Source organism: Eulemur rufifrons, chromosome 8 (genome assembly GCF_041146395.1).
Source record: "Eulemur rufifrons isolate Redbay chromosome 8, OSU_ERuf_1, whole genome shotgun sequence".
In the NCBI taxonomy this organism is placed as follows: Eukaryota; Metazoa; Chordata; class Mammalia; order Primates; family Lemuridae; genus Eulemur; species Eulemur rufifrons.
Window position 1 is genome coordinate 113,739,620 of NC_090990.1, and position 22,702 is coordinate 113,762,321.

The 22,702-nt window shown below is 42.1% G+C and overlaps 2 protein-coding genes across 2 annotated transcripts in view; one reads left to right on the top strand and one right to left on the bottom strand.

Annotated features, from left to right (window-relative positions):
* The window catches only part of TMIGD3 (transmembrane and immunoglobulin domain containing 3), a 68,505-nt gene extending 58,390 nt beyond the window's left edge, over positions 1–10,115 (top strand). The window contains 3 exon segments of the mRNA XM_069478978.1: positions 7,592–7,658; positions 8,459–8,559; positions 10,048–10,115. Coding sequence (XP_069335079.1) covers positions 7,592–7,658; positions 8,459–8,559; positions 10,048–10,115 — 236 coding nt within the window.
* A 5,967-nt stretch (positions 10,116–16,082) lies between these two features.
* C8H1orf162 (chromosome 8 C1orf162 homolog) lies at positions 16,083–18,268 on the bottom strand. The gene is made up of 5 exons (XM_069479244.1): positions 18,232–18,268; positions 17,371–17,458; positions 16,811–16,905; positions 16,470–16,519; positions 16,083–16,247 (listed from the first exon to the last, which is right to left on the bottom strand). Exons 1-5 carry the CDS (start codon positions 18,266–18,268, stop codon positions 16,083–16,085), a joined length of 435 nt encoding a protein of 144 aa, XP_069335345.1.
* Between the last annotated feature and the right edge of the window lie 4,434 nt (positions 18,269–22,702).

Below are 22,702 nucleotides of genomic sequence, written 5' to 3' on the forward strand. Positions count from 1 at the left end.
ATTGTGCTGATGCTCAGGAAAGGCTTTGAAGTTGTTATTAAATCTCTGTACACCGTGGTCAGCCTTGTGGGTCTAGAATCTTGAGGATGAATTTCTTGAGAGCTGCCTGAGGCTGTAGAAAGTGACCCAAGCACCTGGGAACTATGAAAATAAGTAATTGGAACTTTAAAATATTTTGAGCCTTCAGGGATGTGATTTTGGGACCTGAGTCACATAAACAGGCAGCTGTAACGTAGGAAGCTGTAGTCTTTGTTTCTCTGCCTACGCACTAGACTTCTCTCTTACATTGTTTTATAGAATGTTGCAAGTGAACACAGGGTGCCAGGGAAGGCCCCTTCCCTCTTTACTGTTCATCTTCATTATAGATTAGCTTCTTCTTACCTTTCCCACGCAAAGACTTCATGACTATAGTGTTGTCTAAGATGGAATGTAAAATACACTCTTCTAAATTGGAAAGGAAACAAAAATAAAATATACACAAAAGAAAACAAACGATAACTACTTAAATTGTTGTAAGTGATAAACCAGCCTTATATAAAAAATATTATAAATGTACTAAATTTCTTTGTCTTCTGCCTGTATAAGCAAGACCTTAACTTTTAACCTCAGAGCACTGACCCCATTTCTCTGGAGTTGGTGTTTCCTGGATGGCTGTTCCCAGCTTTGGGCTTGAATAAATTCTATACTTAATCATATTTTCTGAATCTCATTATTTAAGGCTGATAGAACTGTCACCTTAAATAACTTAATTTACAGGGATAAATAAAATATTGTGTTCAAACTGGTTGGCACCCTCTTTGAGCTTTAAGGGATGTGCAGTTTACACCAGGAGGCTGGATGGCTATTGCCAATGCAGATTTATCAGCAAGAATTTCTAAAGTGAGGGAGAGATTTTTAATCATGTGCTGGTGGGATGCCACTCCTTACCAAGCTAACAAAATCCACCCACAGAAGTACCCAACTTTGTCTTCTTTGTACCAGGCAACTATAGATTGCCGAATCCCCAAAGCGAGTTTGTGGATCATTTGGTTCAAGAAAGTAATATACGGAGCTAGTCCAGTGCTAGGTTTCAGCAGATTTGTGTATAGAAAAAGAAATAACTGAGTAACCCAACAGGTAAGTTCCGTCTATGTGCCAGCTGTCGATACATTTACAAGCCAAGGGGGTTCCTTGGTATCGTCCCACAGACAAACAGTTATCCTGGAGATGCACAGAGGACCCCAGACCAATCATATAGATTAAGGTTAGGGTCTCATGGCATGGCTTTGTGAACTGGATTAAACCAAGGATCTGTACCTAGTGGGTTTGTTTTCCAGAGAAAAATTTAGAAATGTTAGTTTGGAGACTTATAACCAAGAAAGCATTCAAGATTCAGTCCAAATTGTAAGCAGATAATAAAAACTCAAAAACAATGGACAAGGCTAGAATTTGATAACAGGTATACTATACATTTTCAAATGTAATTTTTCTCTCTCTAGTTTTCTATTTTTACTAAAGACAAATCATAGTAGGACTAATTTATTTGCAAAGTAAGTTTTAGTCTTATCATACTTGTCCTGATTATTTGTATAAAGTGCAGCAAGAATAGTGATTGGCCACATAGGTTATTTTAAAATTGACTTTACTGGATTTTTTATGAGGAATTTTAGATTGGACTTTTTAAAAGACTTGAGGCTTACCAAGTCAAGGATTTGCCGTCAGACTGTCTGCAATACAGTCTGGTGAATTGGGTGAGTTACTCTCTTCTCGAGGTCCCAAAATAACCTGAGATTCCTGTGCCTATCTGAAAGTGACATTCTTTACTCACCACAGGTCAGGAAACTTGTAAAGGAACTGCATAGACAAAGAACCAGGCCATCTTTCAAAGGGGCTTTTTATCGGCTCTATAAAATCAGCCTGTTCAATCACAGCAACAACAAAAATAAATAAATGGGACCTGATCAAATTAAAAAGCTTCTGCACAGCCAAAGAAACAGTCACGAGAGTAAACAGACAACCTACAGAATGGGAAAAACTTTTCACATACTACACATCAGATACAGGACTGATAACAAGAATCTATTTAGAACTCAGGAAAATCAGTAAGAAAAAATCGAACAACCCTATCAAAAAGTGGGCAAAGGACATGAATAGAAATTTTTCAAAAGAAGATATAAAAATGGCTAACAAACATATGAAAAAATGTTCAACATCTCTAATCATCAGGGAAATGCAAATCAAAACCACAACGAGATATCACTTAACTCCAGTGAGAATGGCCTTTACCAAAAAGTCCCAAAACAATACATGTTGGCGTGGATGCAGAGAGACAGGAACACTCATACACTGCTGGTGGGACTGCAAACTAGTGCAACCCCTGTGGAAAGCAATATGGAGATACCTTAAACAGATTCAAGTAGACCGACCATTTGATCCAGCAATCCCATTATTGGGCATCTACCCAGAAGAACAAAAGTCATTCTATAAAAAAGACACCTGCACCCGAATGTTTATAGCAGCACAATTCACAATTGCAAAGATGTGGAAACAACCCAAATGCCCATCAATTCATGAATGGATTAGCAAAATGTGGTATATGTATACCATGGAATATTACTCAGCTATTAGAAATAATGGCGATATGGCATCTCTTTGGTTCTCCTGGAGAGAGTTGGAACCCATTCTATTAAGTGAAGTATCCCAAGAATGGAAAAATAAGCACCACATGTACTCACCAGCAAACTGGTTTCCCTGAGTGCTCTTTGGGAATAACACCAATTGGGTATCGGACAGAGGTGAGGGCTGGGGGGAAGGGATGGGTGTATACCTACTTGATGAGTGCGATGCTCACTGCCTGGGGAATGGACATGCTTGAAGTTCTGACTGGGGGGGATAGGGTGGGGGGAGGGGATGGGTGCACACCTACATGATGAGTGCAATGTGCACTGTCTAGGGAATGGACACACTTGAAGCTCAGACTCAGGGGGATAGGGAGGCATGGATAATATATATAACCTGAACTTTTGTACCCTCATAATGAGCTGAAATTAAAAAAAAAAAAATCAGTCTGTTTTTCAAAGTAGTCTGGTCATACCTGAAAATATGTTATTCTAGTTAAAGCCTTGGTAAAATAACCAGCACCTCCAATCCTGTCCTTTTTTTTTTTTTTTTTTTTTTTTGAGACAGAGTCTCACTCTGTTGCCCAGGCTAGAGTGCCGTGGCGTCAGCCTAGCTCACAGCAACCTCAAACTCCTGGGCTCAGGTGATCCTCCTGCCTCAGCCTCCCCAGTAGCTGGGACTACAGGCATGTGCCACCATGCCCAGCTAATTTTTTCTATATATATTTTTAGTTGTCCATATAATTTCTTTCTATTTTTAATAGAGATGGGGTCTCGCTCTTACTCAGGCTGGTCTCGAACTCCTGAGCTCAAACGATCCACCCGCCTCGGCCTCCCAGAGTGCCAGGATTACAGGCGTGAGCCACCGCACCTGGCCTCCAATCCTGTCTTATTAACAAAAGAAAACAGATTCTTATTGAAGTAATGCAAATAACTCTATTGCTATAAATTTCTCCAAATTCTAGAGAAATCAGATATAGAGAAAAAATGCTTCAAATTTTGCTCACAAAGTATATTTTGCCCAATTTTTTGAAAGCTGTAAGTAGCTTAAAGGGAAAAAGTTTTCTTGACTTCTGGAAAGCAAAACATAAAAAGAATGAATAATGTTTCAAACACAAAGGTCATAAAAAATTATTTTAGTCCCCTGTCAGTTCAGTCCTATGTAAGTAACTCTTGTTCTGTTTGATGTTGGGTTTGCAATCCTCATGAACACATCAGCTTTTTAAACTAGAGTCTTGGAAGTTTCTTTCTAGTCCAATGGTGTTATCTCCAAAGTTATCAAAAACCTGGTGGCGTTGGTGGTGTAGTGTGAACATAGTTGCCTTCTAAAGTTATCAAAAACCTGTATTCAAGAGTACTTGTGGCTGGGTTTATTTAGCCAAAGTGGAAATTTATAGATTTCAAAAAGTGAAAACCTTTACACTTTGATAGAGAGGAGATTCCGTTTCCCAGTCGACCAAAAGACCTAACAAAGACAGCATGAGGCAAACAAAATTTGTCTCTCTCTTTCTCCCTTCCTTTTTGTGGTTTATTCCAAAGGTGAACAAAAATCTTTTATTATCTCTTATTACACAAAAATCTCATTCAAGACAGAGTAAAGAAAATTTTACTTTTACATTAGTGTATTATCAATATTAAAGTTAATTTTAATAAAATCTTAAATAGATCTAGCCAATCTTAACTTTGACTACACAAAATAGGATTTTTATAGATTTTATCTTTTATAACTTTTTATAATTTTTTATTCTCCTAAAAATTTTTTATACTTATTTAGTTTTATCATTTAAAAAAAAAACTTTTTTTGAGACAGGGTCTTGCTCTGGCCCAGGCTAGAGTGCAACCTCAAATTCTCAGGCTCAAGTCATCCTCCTGCCTCAAACTCCTGAAAAGCTGGGATGACATGTGTGTGCCACCACACCTGGCTAATTTTTCTATTTTTTGTAGAGATGGCGTCTGGCTATGTCATTCAGGCTGGTCTCAAACTCTTGGCTTCAAGTGATCTTCCCACCTTGGCCTCCCAAAGTGTTAGGATTACAGGTGTGAGCCACCTTGCCCGGCCTGTTATGTATCTCTTTTTTAATTCAATTTTCATTAATACTTATATAAGGCAATTGTTAAGAATAAGAGATTTCTAAAATCTGCTAGTTTTTTTTTTTTTTTTTTAATTTAGAAGTCTAATTTAAAGAATCTATTTTCTGGCCATTGACAATTTGAATTTCCATTGGCATATTTATTCTAATAGTGACCCAATCTAATAATGTCTCCAGAGAATAAGCAATCCCAAAGACTTCCCCCACACTCTCAGAAATAGGCTAAGATAGACAAACGCTCCCGAGAGCTTGACACGTTCGCAACGAAAAGTCTCAGGTTCTCAGCCATTTTCAGACTGGCCACCTGACATGACCTGAAAACCAGTCCCCGACCCCCATATGGTAGAGACCGAGAGAGAGCACTCCCACTTGGCCACAGGTCAAGTCCTCAAGGACGTAAAGAAAAGAGAGAACCTCAACTGGTACCCCTCTTTATGACAGATAACGGAAAGACCAAGACAAAGGAAAAGGCTATTACTGGGAGGAAAGGGTTGAAAAAGTATGAATATTTATATTACAAAGTACCAAAAAGTGTACCAGAGTTGCTATACCCCAAAACGAGTCATACCAATCTTTTTTTTTTCCTTTTACTTAAAACCTTGCAGAAGAGACAAACAGTGATTTATTTATTTATTTATTTTTTTACCATCTGCTCAACTGGATTCCACAGAGAGAGACAAGCTGGGAGCCCGACTGTAAGAAATTTTTACCCTTTTACTGGTTTGTTGGGCCCTGGATTCTCTCAACTGCTGCTCCCGGAAGAGTGGAGCTTTGATTACCCTGCTTGCTGATTATAAAGAAAGCCATTTTTTTTTTTCCTTTCATGGGTTTGTAGGCGAAAGATACGATTCTGCAGAATACACCTCAATAGGCTACAAGGAGGAATTAAATGAGCATTTCCCATACTGGCCAAGACAAAATTATACTACACACATAACATGGACACAAATGCCGGTGACTCTGCTCAGTATTGGAGCCTTAACTTGGCAAAACAGACGAAACAGAAAACAGCTCCTCCACTCAAGTCAGGCCACCGTGCTGCCACCACAGATTCCTTTGGGCTTCCCCAAAGAGACACGACAAGATGGCGACCTCTCAAATCTGAATTTCAAAACCAAAAACGATTTCAATTAAATCAAATGCAGTTTCTCAAGGTCACAGTCCCTTCGGCTCTTCAGGGGTAATCCCCTACCAAACCAGACGCTCTGATGAAGAAGAGCCAAGTGGCAAAAAGGAGACTACCTTGGTGCCACCACATGCAAACCCGCCATTACCTAAGACATCTTCCAAACTGTAGGCACCAAGGCCCTTGGCTCCCTGAAGGTTCACTGAAAGATCACTGACATGAGGCAGATTGATTAATAGGAGAAAAGGCATACAAATTTATTCAACATGTGTCACGGAGCCTTCAGAATCAAGACCCAAATATATGGGGAAAGCATGCTTAGGTTCAACAAAGTATGGAGAGCCATGTAGAAATACAAATTGGACAAAAAGGGTATGATCTAATGCTAATAAACTCAGTGGGGAAACCCAGCCAGGCCTGTCTGTCTAGATCCTTCTTGGCCTCTCTGAGCGTGCATCTCTGCCTTCTGGCTATGGGGCAGGGCCCTCTCGGGAATGGGGGGGGGGTCTTAAGACTTACAGTCAAATTAGGTAGGTCAGATAATTTCTTTATGGCAAGTTTTTACACAGAAAGGTGGAGACAAAGCTAGAGTAATATTTTTAGGTTTTGTGGCTGGTTTTGGAGAAAAGAGGTTCTGGTTTTTCTGAACTGCCTTCGGGAAGAGGGATTCTATTTTATGGCTAGCCTCAGGGAAGAATGGGGACTGAGAGGCAGGAGGACAGAAGAATTTGCAGAAAAACTGTTGCTTCTGAGGCCTTTGTTTTGGGGTGCTGTTTTATGAGCCCTAACAAAGCCAAGCGTCTGTTTCTGACACTGCAAAATGAAAGTGCCATGGGCCAGCGATGTCTGTCAGCAGCCAACCGCACAGATCAGTCCCTGAGTAAAACTGCCCAGGCGGCTGCGGGATGGGGTCCCAGGATGGCTGTGGCCAGGGGCTGTTATGCCATCTGGGTGGCCAATAAATTGTTACTGAAATGAACTGGGGTCTGCTTGTGCAGTGCGGTAAAAACAGACACTGACACCAAGATTTGCAGCAGGAGAAAAGGGCACCTGTTGCATGGCACCAAGCAAAGACAATGGGAACTAAGACTTAAGCCACAAACTCCCCAAGGGCTTGCAGGCAAGGGTTTTTGAAGGCAGGGGTACATTTTAGAGAAGCAGAAGTTGCAGGTAGAATTGTAAGCCAATACCTGGAGGTTGTGCACTGGTTTGGGTCATGGGTGTGATTTTCTGCACGCCCCCTCAGGAAGAAATTTAGAATAAAGAATGGTGGTCAGAGTTCGGTCCTTAGTGCTCCCTTGTGCTCTATGTGACAGTGGGTTTGCATTTTCCATACAGTGGGGGTTTCTGAAAACAACTCAAAAATATATGTTAAGATGTTATGTATTAGTTTCCATAGGGAATAAAAACACCTTGTGATTCTGGCTTGCTTGGAGGACTATTGTTATTATTCATATTATCTTCTTGCTTAGCAGGCTGCTCATTTACTTTTTAAGTCAGTTAGGTGCCTGGAATTTCCCTTGAAAGGACTCAAGATTTTTCTCTTATTTCCATGCTCAGGGAGGAGGCAGGCCCCTAAGAGGGGTCCCCGCTCTGTCTCAAGCCTGTTCCCTATGCAGGGCACATTTATACAACTTGACACCTCTGCTTTGCCCTGAAGTCAGCCAGGGCACTCCTCTGGAGATTAAAAGAGTGACAGGCAGAGAAGCAGCTGGAAGGCAGAGGAAGGTCCTAGGTATGAGCCTTATATGACTCTCAACAAATCCTTTCTGATTCAGACCTACCAGGCAACCAGAACAGAAGCTGCAGGACTTCCAAAGTTGTCCACAAGGCTGATCGCTCCAGGTGAGTCATAATCTTAGGAGATAAAATGGCTTGGGGCCGGGGGAGGTGGCGGGCAACAGCAATACAACATGACGATTGACTTTTGTACCTACCACTTTTCAGCTGCACGCCAGTTTCTCCACCTGAACTGTATTCCTTGATGTGACTATTTGGTTTCTTTCAAAAGAATATATAATAGTTTAGGACTCTTGGTTGTAAGCAGCAAAAATGCCCTCTAACTCTTTTAATTAAAAGCGAAGATTTTTCATAAGGAAAGAGCAGTGTTTCAAATGCAGGAGCAGGGATGTGGCCACCCTCAGAAACTGTCAAGAGCAAGAGCAATAGTCAGAGGACATTGTCATCAGGATTTCATCTCTGTGTCTGATCTGCTACTCTTATGTGTGTTTGCTTCCTTCTTTCTCTGTGCTGCCCCTTTTTTATATGTGTGTGTGTGTGTATATATATATATATATATATACATACACATATATATATATATATTTCCCCCCCCCCCCACAGGAGAAGGCATTCATTTATAGTTCCTGAGTTTACTTCTCCCCATTCAGGAGACTGGTCAGTCTGAGACTGGATTCTCCTACTCCCAATTCTCTGTTAATTTTTGAGGAAGGGGTTCATTGGTCCAGCTTGGTCAGGTGCTCACCAGGTCCAATCAAGCCTGGTCTAAGGGACAGGGTCAGTCTAAAGCAATACAGTTGCCAGGAGCTACTGTAACTGGGTGGGGTGCGGGGGTGCAGACCCCAGAAAAGGGGATCCAGAGCAGAGAACCAAAAGGACATGACATCTGCTGTGATTCCTTCTAGGAAGTCCATTCTCATCATTTGCGTACTGATCACGAGCTTGGGGATTGTCTCTATAGTCAGCCATTTGTCCAAAAGGAGGAGAAGTCAAAGGAACACAAGGGGTAAGTGGCCATTTGGAGGCAGGGGGTGAGATGGGTGGACAGGCAGGAATCAGAGAAGATGAAAGAGGTCAAGGAGCAGCTGTCAAATGAGTGAATGTGACCCTCTTCAGATTGCCTGGTCTCCTGGAGACCAATGCAGCCAGCTCATGGGCTGGGGAAGACACCTGCGTGTCACGGTGACAAAGCCATCATGAAAAGGACAGAGGAAGCACTGTGGCTTTCCTAAGTAGATAAATGTGTAGATCAGGAAGGGGGGAGGTCCTGAGATAACCAGGAACCAGATAACACAGGAACACCGCAGGTTCCCTTTCTGGAGGGCCACCCGCCTGCCCAGCACACAGACTTTGGGAGGCAGCTTTACACTTTGATTGAAACTTTTTGCTCACTTGGAGGAATTAGGATCCAAGGCTCCTGTCAAAGGAAGGAGCTTCTGGGACCAGGTAAGCAGGTATAGATAGGTCTCCTGGAGAAAAGTCAAGGTAAAAGAAAACAGGTCTAAGGGTCTCAGCCCTGTCTTGAGCCAAGGAAGTGACCCTTTAGCTTTGTGTCTCCTTTTTCCTCTGGGTGGTTACAGGTATAGGCCTGGCTAGAAGCCAAAAAACCAACCAAGCTTCTCCTGTGACCCTCACAACCTTGGTAAGTCCCCTCCTTCATTTTTCTGTCTTGAGTCTGTGTCCCACTGTGACCTGATCTTTAGGTCTTCCCATTCCTAAATGGAGAAGAGACTATGTGGACTTGCCCGCCTTTCCCTTTGGGGTGGCATCAGGGACACAGAGGCCGACCTTACCGTTCAGCAAACCCTGTAGGCCACCACGTGGTGATTTTGTGAACCTCTCAAGTATGCGTACAGTGGAAAGAACATCAGACACAAGTGCCACCGTTCGCCAATAGTTTTTTTGTTTTTTTCCTTTTTATTCTCAGGAACCACAGGAACACCTTAGGCAACGAAAAGACTGTAGGCATAATCACAAAACAGACTCTAACCTTCCCTGGGTGTGGGAAATATAGAAAAACAACATTTCAGAGGAGAGAGAAAACAAATCCTAGGAACACCTGTTGGTGACACACAAGGGTCTATAGCCAGGAGAATCTGAAATCTAAAGCTAAAGCTGTGAGGTCCTGACCTTTCGTCCTCTACGAGCTTTGGGAATGTGGAGGTGGGCGTGTGGACAAAGCAATGACTTTCCCAGGTTTGCCCAAGACCACTCCCTTTGGGACATTATTGTGGTCTAGTTTTTTGCTAAAACCGTTGTCACTTCTTTAAGGCATGACCTCAGGGAACTTCACACTTTTCTGGGCCTGTTTTATTCTCTATAAATTAGGGACTTCGTTCTCATACTCCCTAGGATTTTTATTCATTCATTCAACAAACAAGGACCATGCTAGCTAGATGCTGGGGGTACAAAGACGAGCAAAAGTGACTGCATTCAGTAAAGGTAGGCAATAGATCTCAACTCAGTTTTCTCTTTCTCTTCCGTGACAATGTAGGTAACTCTTTGAAGCCTGTCTCACGTGTCCTGACTGTAAAGGAAATGGCTCAGACTGAACAGATGTGACTGAAGATTTCTTTTATTTGGTTCATAAATAAAGTGATGCTACAATAGAATCACCATGACAACTGGCCCACATCTCGGGGACTGATTCTGATCTCTCAGGCATTCTGAAGGACCCACTAAGCTTGCCAGCAATCATTTGCAGCTAGGTAACAACAGTGGTAGTCAGAGAAGCTAGGTATGCTAGACCACGCCTGAGCAAGGCTGCAATCAAATAACATCTCAAGATCTTAGTTCCCATGCATTCAATTAGCCAGAAGTGAAGAAGAGGTACAGAATATGGGTCTGGGGCCAGGAAATTACTTGCATTTTGTTAGCTAATAAATTCCTGACCAGTGTTGAATGAACTCCAAGGTATGACTAACTTCTCCCAGGATATTACTGGGAAAGTATTTCTGGAAAAGTTTCTTAAAAAGTATAATATTCCAACTCATTTCTGAATTGGTATTAAATGCTGTCCTGCCCAGAGAAAGAGAGATAGACTAAATCAGTGGTTCTCAGATTCTATTGGTGAAAACACTGCAGGCCATTAATCACATCCTTTCTGGGAAACTGTCAGCACACTGAATGGATGCTGCTTTTGGTCAATGAGAAACCAAGGTGTGATAACTTAAGTAAGATATTCTGTGAAATGGGGAAACACAAATCAAGACCAAGGCATCACCAGCCTCATGAGTACAAGTGAGGTTCCATTGTCATTAACACCAGAATTACCACCACTCTTAGCTCCCACCTGCATATCTGCACCCTCTCTCCCCCGATAGTATCTCTCCTGATGTTTCTGGGAGTTTGTAGGGCTTCCCCTCCACTTCCTCTGCTGCTCTCATCAGAACCCAGTTCTTCAAGGTGCGGTGGTTTCTTCTAAGGGGGTGCTGGCCAGCCTCTGTCCTCAGGATGCTCAGGTGGTTCTCTGGTCTGAGCAGGGCTGGGACAGGGAGATTGTCTGTTGATGTGATTCTGCGCATGCCCTGTGTATTTCAATCCAGACTTTCACCAAGTCTTTCACAAACATAGTTCCTTCAGCGTCCACCCTACCTCCTCTCTCCATAGACGTGGAACTCAAAGCTACTCAACAGCCTGATGGGAAGGGATGAGCGTGTGGACATCACATCTCCGTGATTCCATGCAGCCCCCACCCTAGCAGTCTCAGATCAAACATCAAAAGTGCTCTCTTTTCCTTCAGCCACAAAACAACCCCAATTTTTCCCCTGTGGCCATATATTGAATTTACACAAAGGGGTCACTAGCCCACTGGTTCTGCAAATAGCAATCCAGTTTACAAGTCCTCAGTTAGGACATCCTATTATACAAGTCGAGATGGCAGACATAGATCTTCCACAGTAGTTAAAGACATTTATAGATGTCTTGGAAGATTTACATTCACACTATCTGGAGAACTGTTTCCCCTGAGAATCCTACAGGTTTTTTTCTGATGCCATGACCCAAGAGCCTTTTTTCTTCCCTTACCTAGCAAAGACCTTTGAATCTGTGTTCAATTGTTTAATTACTCATTTTATCCTCAAGCAAGGCTGGTTGCTCTCCAGTTCTCATGACAGAAGAGACAAAAAGCAAGACTTTGTTTTGAGTGGTACTGTTAAAAATGGGAAGCTTCAGGCCGGGCGCGGTGGCTCACGCCTGTAATCCTAGCACTCCGGGAGCCCGAGGCGGGTGGATTGCTCAAGGTCAGGAGTTCGAGACCAGCCTGAGCAAGAGCGAGACCCCATCTCTACTAAAAATAGAAAGAAATTATCTGGCCAACTAAAACATATATAGAAAAAATTAGCCGGGCATGGTGGCACATGCCTGTAGTCCTAGCTGCCCAGGAGGCTGAGGCAGTAGGATCACTTAAGCCCAGGAGTTTGATGTTGCTGTGAGCTAGACTGATGCCACGGCACCAACTCTAGCCTGGGCAACAAAGCGAGACTCTGTCTCAAAAAAAAAAAAAAAAAAAAAAAGGGAAGCTTCAAGAGAGCAGAGGGAAGAGCAATTAATTTGATATTTCACGTGCAAGTGGGTGGCTATGGGACAAAGCTTACTCCTACTCTTGCAGCGATGTCTGTAAGGCACTGGCTCTGAATTGGAAAGCTGATGTGGCCTCTAGCTTCAGGGTTAGCAGGATTGTCTAACGTTAGTCCAGAGTGTGGTAAGAGCTAAAAGCTCCAGAGGCTTCCCTGTGTGTGCCTCCTGGAGGCCACCAAAGGGAGAGTGCCATTCCTGGGTCTCTGCTGCCCTCGTGGGGCCGGTTGCTCTCTTTGTGCCGAAGCCTCTTCGCCGGGCTATTTCCCTGAACCAGTGTTCCTCCTAGACCTGCTGAGTGCCACAGAGCCTACTCCTTTATCTAACCCTCTTCCACGGATTCTCCCTCAAAACCGGGCTGCCAGGAGCAGCTGCTCCCTCCCAGAAACAACATGCTCCTTGGATGATGCCGCCTGGCTTTGCCCCTCTAGTCTCCTGCTGACACTGTAAGTGCGGTGGGGCAGCTTGGTGCAGAGGAAAGATCAAGACATTTGAAGTCAGAGGACTCGATTTAAATTTCAATTCTGCCACTAACTAGCTGAGTGACACTGGGTAAATTATTTCATCTCCTTGAACTTCAATTTTCCTACTTTGATTTTTAAAGATATTGTTTAATATATTTTAAAAGATCTGTGGTGAATGCCTCTCTCCCACTTCTCTTCCTTACCTGTAGACCGAGCTCTATCAGGACAACACTCCCCAGTGGGTCCCTGTGGGAGGCAGAGGGACTTGTCTGACATGGCAGACTGGGAGGAGGAACTTTGCCCCTTCCTCTTCCTTTTTTAATCTTTTGGGTGCGGCTTTCGAAGCGTATGTGATCTCTTCCGCAACTCCTCAGGAGCAGGCTGAGACACTGAATTTGTTGTGGGGAGGAGAGGAGTCTTGTTCCGGTCTAGCTGTACCAGTTATGGAGTCCAGTCCTCTGAAGCCTACTTCTTTGCAGCTACAGTACATGCTATATTCTCCAGTGTTAACTATATTCATAATAAAGATGCTATTTTGGTCTCTAACTGCTGAGTCCTCTTTCTTGTCGCTCAGTTGGTTCAGGATTCAGGTGGGAAATGGGAGCATTAGGTGTTGGGCATCCTGAAGATCTTCAGCATGGTAAATGAAGAACTTCCAAAGTTATAGAAAGGCTTTTCAGGAAAAGCATACCTCCTTCTCGCCCCTGACTCTTAGTCCCTCAGGCACCAAGCTCCCCTCCCCAGGGACAATCACTGAGACCAGTTAATTGTGTTTTCTTCCAGAGGTATACTAAATATATGCAAATACACACATAGGCACACATACAATCAGTCATATACATGTATACTCTACTGTGCATGAGTAGAGCATATTTAGAATTCTGTTCAGCAGATTGTATTTTCATTTAGCAATGTATCTCGGAGATCTTTTTTTTTTATTAGAACATGTAAAGCTGCCTCATTATTTTGAATAGCTGCATTGTGCTCCATGGACCAGTCCCTGCTCAATGGACTTTGAGAGTTTTCTCAATTTTTCACTGTTTCAAAGAGTTGAACGTAATGAATAAATGTGCAAACTCTGGAGCCAGCCTACCTCGGGTTGAGTCCCAGTGCCACTACTTACTAGCAGTGTGAACTCTGGCAATCTACTTAACCTCTCTGTGCCTGCATTTCTGTATCTAAAATGAGAATAATGACCGTAACTCCACAGAGTTCCATGAGGATCCATGGATAAATGCAAGCTCTGAGAATAGTGCTGAGAGTGTAATAAGCCTCAGTAAGTTTTAGACAATTTGATTACTGTTGCAATTAAAGTTATATAGGCAATTTGCCTCATACTTAAGCAGGATGAATTCTTAGAAATAGAATTTATTTTATTTTAGTTTATTGTTATTTTACCCTACTTGCAAGCTAAGAAATAGAATTTAAAATGTTGTTAGCTTCTTCCATAGTAGTTGTACCAACTTACCCACCAGCTGTAAATGTGTGTTTTGGTTCCCCACAATCTTGCCCACACAGTTTGTTAGCAAGCCTTTTGAATTTTGACAATCTTATTGATGGAAAATACTATCTAATTGTAGTTCTAATTACTATTTGTCTTATTATGAGTGAGATTGAGTATCTTCTCATATGTTTAAGAGCCATTTTTATATCCTTTTCTATGACTTGTCCAACCATATCCTTTGCCCTTTTTTCTATTGAGTTGTTGATTTTTTTCCATATTAATTTATAAGAGATCTTTATATATAAAGAAAATTAGGCCAGGCATGGTGGTGCATGCCTGTAATCCCAGTACTTTGGGAGCATTGCTTGAGGCCAGGAATTCAAGGCTAGCCTGGGCTACATAGCGAGATCCTGTTGCTACTAAAAAATTAAAAAATTAGCCAGGTGTGGGGGTACACACCTATAGTCCCAGCTACTTGGAAGGCTGAGACAGAAGGATCCCTTGAGCCCAGAAGTTTGAGGTTGCAGTGAGCTATTTTTGTGCCACTGCACTCTAGCCTGGGCAACAGAGCAAGACCCTGTCTTTTAAAAAATAAACATTAAATAAATAAAAAAAATTTTTAAAAGAAAATTAGTTATTTGTCTATGAGATGCTTTGCGAATGTTTTCCAAACTTTTCATTTGTCTTTTGACTTTTTAATGGTATTTTATAAGTTAAGTTAATCCTTTCTGGTTTCTGGGCTTTGTGTCATACATTCAAAGGCATGTTCCACACTGAAATAATTTTCAAAATTCTCCCATATTTTCTTCTGGTATTTTTGTGTTTTTTTATAGTTAAATTTTTGACATATCTGGAATTTATTTCAATATAAAAAATGAGATATGGATCCTATTTTATTTTCACCTACATGGTTACCTATCTATCTTAACACTATTTATTGAATAAACCAATTTCCCCCAAATAAGTTGACATGATTCATGCACCATTAAAATATTGCTTTAATTTGACATGCTTAATAAAACAGGTACTTTTAGTTAGCTCTTAGGGCTAACCTTCTCATATTACTTTTATTTGTTATTTATTTATTTTTATAAATTTTCCTGGGTTAGCTTTCTTGTTTATTGTTTACAAAGGAAATGTAAAGTAAGTTTGCCTAGTGAAAACTAATCTTCTTGGTATTTTTGATGGGATTGTTTATTGATTACTCATTGGGATTTGGGGGTAATTAATGTTTAGATTTTTACCTTTGTTCTTATAGAATATTGTTATGGATATCTCTTACGCTATAGCAAGGAGGTAGAAATCCACATTGGAATAGTGCTTTATACAACGTGGACCTTGTATTTGTGTAGAACTCTGGGCTATATAAAGTGCTATATGTATGATCTATCATTTAATCCTCACACTAAGTATTAGTGGTGTGATTGTCTGTTTCCAAGATGAAGGACTTTAGGCTTAAAAAGGTTAACACACTTGCCCAAATGAAAGCAGCTGGCTAATGGTGGGCTGTGAGACCTGCACCCCAGTGGAACCAGAGCTTGTTTCAGAGCATCATCACCTCCGTTCGTTTTTTTTTAACCTGTGGATGAAGTCTGGACTTTTGGTCCTGACCTCTGGAGAAGGTGGTGGGAATAGACACACAAATGATGAAGAAGGAGCCAACATTGTGGAGGGTTTGCCTTTATTTGAAATTCTTGACAGATCGTTCATTTGGTTGGCTCCTCCCAAGTTGATCCCTGACGCTGGGTGAATCCTCTGTGCACTGAGCTCTGTGCCACACATTCCGGAAGGGTAGGAGGGAGGCAGTCTCAGCCCTCATGGGGCGAACAGTCTGGGAGTTCAAGCAGAAGGGCTAGCAATCTTTTCTCTGGCCAGGCAAAAGACTGACCAATGGTCTTCAAAACTGCTGAATAGCTTTGCCAGATCACACCGAAACAACTCTGACTGTAGTTTCACACAGGTTGTGATCCAAAATTTGTTAAAGAAAAAAAAAAAAAAGAAAGAAAAAGATGTATGAAGATGGCGCTGAGATGCGAAGAACTGGATTCAAGCCTCACTGGAAAGGCAGGGTGAGTGTGCTGCTTTAATTTGAGTATAGACGGTGAGGTCCGAGTCTGCAGAACGATTCTTAGTCAAGTGATTGCCCTTTTCTTCTGAGGTTTTGAAAGTCATTCTGGCATAGGTAAGTGACTCCTCTGGGATGGATGAAAGCTGCAGAGAGAGAAAAAGGAGGAATGAGTAAGTTCAATTTGGCGCTAAAGGTGTGTCCTTAGAAGCAAACTGAAAGCTTTGGTCAGGGAAGACCCAAAGAGATCAGAAGAACTCTTCAAAGAGCCATTTGCTCAGTGTCCAGAAAGCAATACCATTGGTCTAGAGGCAGTAGCCCAATGGCAGTAGCCCTCCAGTGTCCTGGACACAGCATGGTCATCTTACCTTGGCTGGAGGATCTGAGTGAGGCTCCAGGGCCTGGGGACTGGAGCAACCTGCCACAAGTGCCAGGAAGAAAGAGGGACAAGTCTCACCAGGGCGCTTGGAGGAAAGGGGAACAAGTCCCTTCAATCTTGGGTGAAAGGGTGGGGCAGGGAGAAAGTGCTGGAGGGTGGGGAGGGCAGGGAGGAAGGGAAAGGAAGGGATTCGAGTCCCCAGTCTGCAGGAGGGTGGGCTAAGCAGGATGCCCCACCCCCACCTCCCCCCCTCACATTATTCACTCACAGCTTACTCTCCTCCCAGTGGCAGAGAAGGAAGGACTGTCCCATCCCTTGGAGACCACTTACATTTTTTGTAGCTTTTTATGATGAGGAAGACAAGCACCAGCAGCAGCAGCGTCAGTAGAACCCCAGCACAAAAGGCCAAGATCAAATGTCCCTTGCTGTTTTGGCAAAGAAAGGGAGCAGAAGAACTGCTGGGCTTTTTGAAGGCTTTTCCTAAAGGCCAGAGTATAACCTTCCCCACCTGTGGATGAACACCTGCAATGGCTTTCACACTGGATAGTGGACTTTCACCCACTGATTTTCAACCTTTTGCTTTTACGGTTCAGATCCATTTGAGGAATCAATGAAAGCTGTGGTCTCTCTCCCTAGCCCCCCTACTGCACACGCAATGTTCATGGGCCCCTACCCAGCAAATTTTATCTATAAGCTTAGGGGATGCATAGAGCTTGGGCAACACCTACTTAAGAATCATACTCCTAAGATCAAAAACTGATTTAGTTCTTCTATTGTTTCTGATCCCTTCTCCCCAGACTCCCCTGCCCGAGTCCCCAGGCCGAAGTTGTCAACCCAAAATCAAATGCCATGTGGTACAAAATGAAAAGGATGGGAGAATGCTCATTTACTTGAGGCTGTTAGAGAGACAGGGTGCAAAGGTAGTCGTTGGGGCTGCTGGGGCTGCTGGGGCTGCTGTGGCGAAGGTGCGTCGCCTGCCTAGGAGAGAACATGAAGTGAGTTAGTGCATGAAATCCTTCCATTCAAGTGTTCCCAGGTAGCCCACCCTACCCAAGCAACCAGTGGAGACTAATGACGGGGCTGCAACTCTGCAAAAGGGGAGAACATTTTTTCTTAGATCCTGAGTCCTTAAAAATGAAAATTAGAACTGGAACTTTAAAAACAACCAGCTACACAAATAAAAGAAGTACGAGCCTACAGGCCCTTTGATAAACAAACACATCTCGTGTCTCCCTCTGCAAAGATTTTAGTAGGAACCCCTGGAGAGATTACACTTCCTGTGATCCAAGCAGAGATCTCCAGGCTAGGGAGAAACAGAACAAGTATGTCCCAAAGTCCCTGGGAATTTGACCTTGAAACTGCTGCTGTTTTTTTGTTTTTTTTTTTTTTTTTTCTGGTTTGCTCGTTTATTTGCAAGGGCAGCTATTAACACTGCCTAACCACAGTGGTTTTCCCAATGGCTACACCACAAACAGAAGAGCAGTGAGAAAAGTGAACTAGATGCTGGTAAATTACCCAGCTAGTCTAATACTGAGCACAGAGACCCTTTCCTCAGACACAGAGGGCCAGGCAGTTCTCTCTGCTTCCCCCTTTCATTTCTCCTGGCATTAAATTCTGCATCATGGTAAAATCTGACTCTTCCAACTTCAGAAATGCACTAGCCAGTGCTGTCCCATTATAGCCCTTCAGGACAATTTCTAGTTCTTTTAACTCATCAGTAAGACAGGTAATTGTCCCTGTCCTGAACTCACCAATGTTGGGTTTAGGTGTAGAACTACTTATTCCCATGCCGTCTTCCCCTGAGAACAGAAAAGGTACCATTTAGAAAGCTTGGGGCCGGGCGCGGTGGCTCACGCCTGTAATCCTAGCACTCTGGGAGGCCGAGGCGGGCGGATTGTTTGAGCTCAGAAGTTTGAGACCAGCCTGAGCAAGAGCCAGACCCCATCTTTGCTAAAAATAGAAAGAAATTATATGGACAGCTAAAAATATATATAGAAAAAAAAAATTAGCCAGGCATGGTGGTGCATGCCTGTAGTCCCAGCTACTCGGGAGGCTGAGGCAGAAGGATTGCTTGAGCCCAGGAGTTTGAGGTTGCTGTGAGCTAGGCTGATGCCGCGGCACTCACTTTAGTCTGGGCAACAGAGTGAGACTCTGTCTCAAAAAATATAAAATAGAAAGCTTGGAAAGGAGAGGCAGCTGAGGGGCCAACTCTGAGACTGTGATTGTTGTATAAGAACAGCAATAAATGAGAGAGAGGCAAGTTGTGAGTGTTGTAGTGCCATCAATGGTCACAGACTTTACCTGGTGTAGTTACTGCAGCTCAGCAGCCAGCCCTCAGGTTTGCTGGTACAGAAATTTGATCTTAACAGGGCACCAAGAATTGACTGATTCCGAATGGATTCCTACCAACCAACTCACAGGAGGCCGATGTATGAACTGGAATAACGTAAGGAACATGTTGGTGTAACCAGTGCATTCCACCTTCCAGAACATATAAGAATGCTATTTAAAACCATAATTTTGCTTGTTAGGCACTGAACTGAATGAAGTATGAGAGAAAATGAATGGATGATTTTAATATTGACCTCCATCCAGGTCTGATGCAACAAACTTATTCTTCCCTGGCAGTGCTGTGTAAACTTTGACAAACTTGCTCTTGCAGCTTCTTCCTCTAGGCTGCATCAGACACTTCTATTCTGTTCACATATTGTCTTTTCAAGTATGCCAGTATCCTTGTCTAGGCTATGGTTCTATTTGTTATGTTAAGCCTTCTATATTTTGCCTTTTTGATTAATTTTTTAAACCAAAAAATATAAAGCAGCTAAAGGCAGAAAAGTAAAATCACCCAAACTCTTACTATCCATTGTTAATATTTTAGTGTCTTTTCTTTTAGTCATACTTCCATGCATTTTTAAAAAAGAGCTAGTAGAGATAGTTCTTTATATGAGACAGTTCTTTATATACGAGAAAAATACCTCATTGCCATGTACCCATTACAACGGCAGCAACAGCAACACTATGAAATACCTTACAAGTGGCCACACATTTTTAGATGATGCAATGCAGGATAATAAGAAAGGTACTAACGGGAAAATTCGGTCAAAAGTCTGAGCCATGAGAATAGGAACCCCACAATCCACAGCAGAATCAGCAGTGGTAATAATTTTTCTAGCACATTTTGCTCCTTTTCTTTTTTCTTTTCTTTATATTTGTAGGTCTCTCCTGACACTGAGGTGGGCCTCTCCAGACACCATGGTGGCCCCCGTTCTAATCTGTAAATCAATGGTGCTCTTTGCAGAATACCATATAATATTGTTGCATTAATAATATTTTTAAAATATTGAAATATATGTTGGCACAGAATATGAGCTTACACTAGACCTTACCATGGGGAGGTGGAAGAGGATATGATCATAGGTTTCTGTAAAATCCTGACCTTCATGTCAGTAGTTCTGAATTTACAAAAATGTTACCATAGCCACCTTTAAAAAGTTAGGCCACTCCACCCTAAAAGACGAAATCTTCATACAATGCCACAGGGAAATAGCTACTCAAAAGTCCAGGCCAAGAAAAGCAGGAAACACATTTCCCTTTGAGAACAACAATCCGAACGTTTGACAGAAGCATAAATTAAAATAGAAACAGTGCTATATATACTTTTTCATGATTCATCTGGCACTGGAGAATCCTGCTGATTGCCATAAAATCCATCAACTAAATAGAACCATTTAAACACAACACTTCCTCCACCAAATAAAAAGACAAAAAATTAGAGAAACCGCTAACACTTAGATGATATTTTCTTTTGCTGAATGATTATTTCATCTAGATTAAAAGCATATGGTAAATTCATTTACCTTTTAAGAAAAATTCTGTTAACGAGGTGCAATTGTCCAAGCCCGAACATTTCACTTGTTTCCGTTATTACTCTTATTTTTCTGAAATGATGAAATAAAAGTTTCTGCCTCTGCCACTGCCGCCATCAAGCTGTGTGTTGCAAAGTTCTTGTCCAAGCCCAAGACTTCCTCTTTGAGGTCAGCATGATGATTTTTTTAATCCTATAGGCAGAAAGAACTCCTTTTGTATCCTTTGACACATGAGCACCTGAACCTAAGGGGTTAAGACAAGTTTATTTCTAATTAAATATTTACTGAGTATTTACTTTGACCACCCTGTCAGATATTGTGGAAGTCACAGCAATGTGACATTATCACTGTTATCAGGAATCTGATAATCTCATCTATTCTAACCAGAGAGATGAGAATGATAAAAAAAATTGAAGAGCAAACAATGTTAAGAGTCAAGTACTAGCTGTGCAGACTTCAAGTGTGCTAAGAATGTTGGGATCCCTTCAAAGGGAAGGTGAATCCTTTCTTTATACATATGTATTTATAAAATAATATTAATAAATATAGTCATTAAATAAATGCTATGGGCCATACCATGGGGTAGATACTGTGCGTTTTTCAGAGAGCAAGGCAGAAAAGTTCCTTCCCTAATGGAGCCTATCATGTAATTGAGAAGAGAAATGAAAAACAGGTAAACCATAGATTAATAACACATTGTATTAATTAAGGGCCATGAAGGAAGGAAACAGAGTACTAGGTAGAGAGTAAAAAATGGGAGAATGTCTTTAGATCAGGCAGATGACTGGAGAGGCTGCTCCAAGGAGAAGACATTTATCCTGAAAATCTTAGGACGAGAAGGCACTAACCAGGCAGACAGCCTGGGGAAGAGGGTTTCGGGCCAAGGGAAGAGCAACTCACAGACATGGAAGAGGGGAGAGTTGGTGGAGCTGGAGGAATCAGGCCAGGCCGCTTGCAGGTGAACCTCAAGCTGTAGCATGGATAGGCTTTGGATGGAAGGAGAAGAAAGGGACTGTGAGAAAGGGTGTCCCAGGCCCAGGATTGGTTGCTGGGATTCAAAAGATGCATTTCTGGATATCAGCATCGTTCAAGAGTGAGGCATTTGGAGAGGGTGGGAGGTAGAAAATAGTTATATAGATGGATCACAGCCAGATGGTGGAGGGCTTTAAATCCAAGCAAAATATATATTTAAAGTATTAGGAAAATAAGAAACCACTAATTTTTTTTTTTTTTTTTTTTTTTTTTTTTTTTTGAGACAGTCTTGCTCTGTCGCCCTGGGTAGAGTGCCGTGGTGTCCTACTAAATATTTTTGATTGGAATGTAACATGATAAACACGGCCTTTAAGAAAAACTATACAATACCATATAAGATAAATTATGGGTAAAGAAAAAGACAAGGAAATTAGCTAGGGGTATCGTGATATTTGGAGTATCATTTAGTAAGTGTGTGGGCGGCAGGAATGGGAAGGAAGCCACAGGTGTGATAAGATTGGAGAATATACAACTTAGGACCTGGACATGGGGAATAAAACAGCAGGGAGAGTCAATGATTATCTTCAAGGTTTTGATCCTCGGTGGTTGAAAGAATTTAATTTTTTGTTCATTCACTCCAAAAACATTTATTGAACATTTACTATGTGTCATGTACTATTCTAAGCTTTGAGGATAGTATGATGTGCAAAAATTTCCTTTTCCTGTCTTCGTGGAAACTTCAGACTAGTAAAGGAGGCCCTACCACGCAAAGAAGTGGTAAATTGTGGCTACTACCTGTGCTGTGAAGGAGTGCAACCCAATGCCGTGTACACCTATGACACAGGGGACAGGGACCAGGGAAGCCTTCCTGGAGGAAGACACTGAAGCTGAAATCTGAAGTGTTAGCTAGAGTTCCATTAGACCAAAGTTCAGAGGAACAGAATGTCCAAAAGTCCTGCACCAGAAAGGAAAAAAGGCTGGTGTGACAAGAGCAAGGAAGTGGTAGAGGTCACCTCAACTCACCTCCATGTGAGGTGACACTGGGGTGGGGGCAGAGGGTGGAACATTTTGAGGACGAGGTTGAAGAGGCAGGAAGGGACCCGTCTCTCAGAACTTTTGTCTTTGTTGTAACAGAAGTGGGTGTATCTATAGTAAAGGTTTTTAAACAAGGGCAACATGATCAGATCTTCATCTGGAACAATCACTAAAACTGGGGCAGAGAGAACAGATTGGAAGACAGCTAGAATAGATATGAATAGACCAGTTGAAAGATTACTGCAGTGATCCATGTGTTCATTTCGAAGCACACATACTAAAATTGGAAGGATTCAGAGAAGATTAGCATTTTAATAATTTTAAAGAAAAAAAAGAAAAAAGAAAAAAA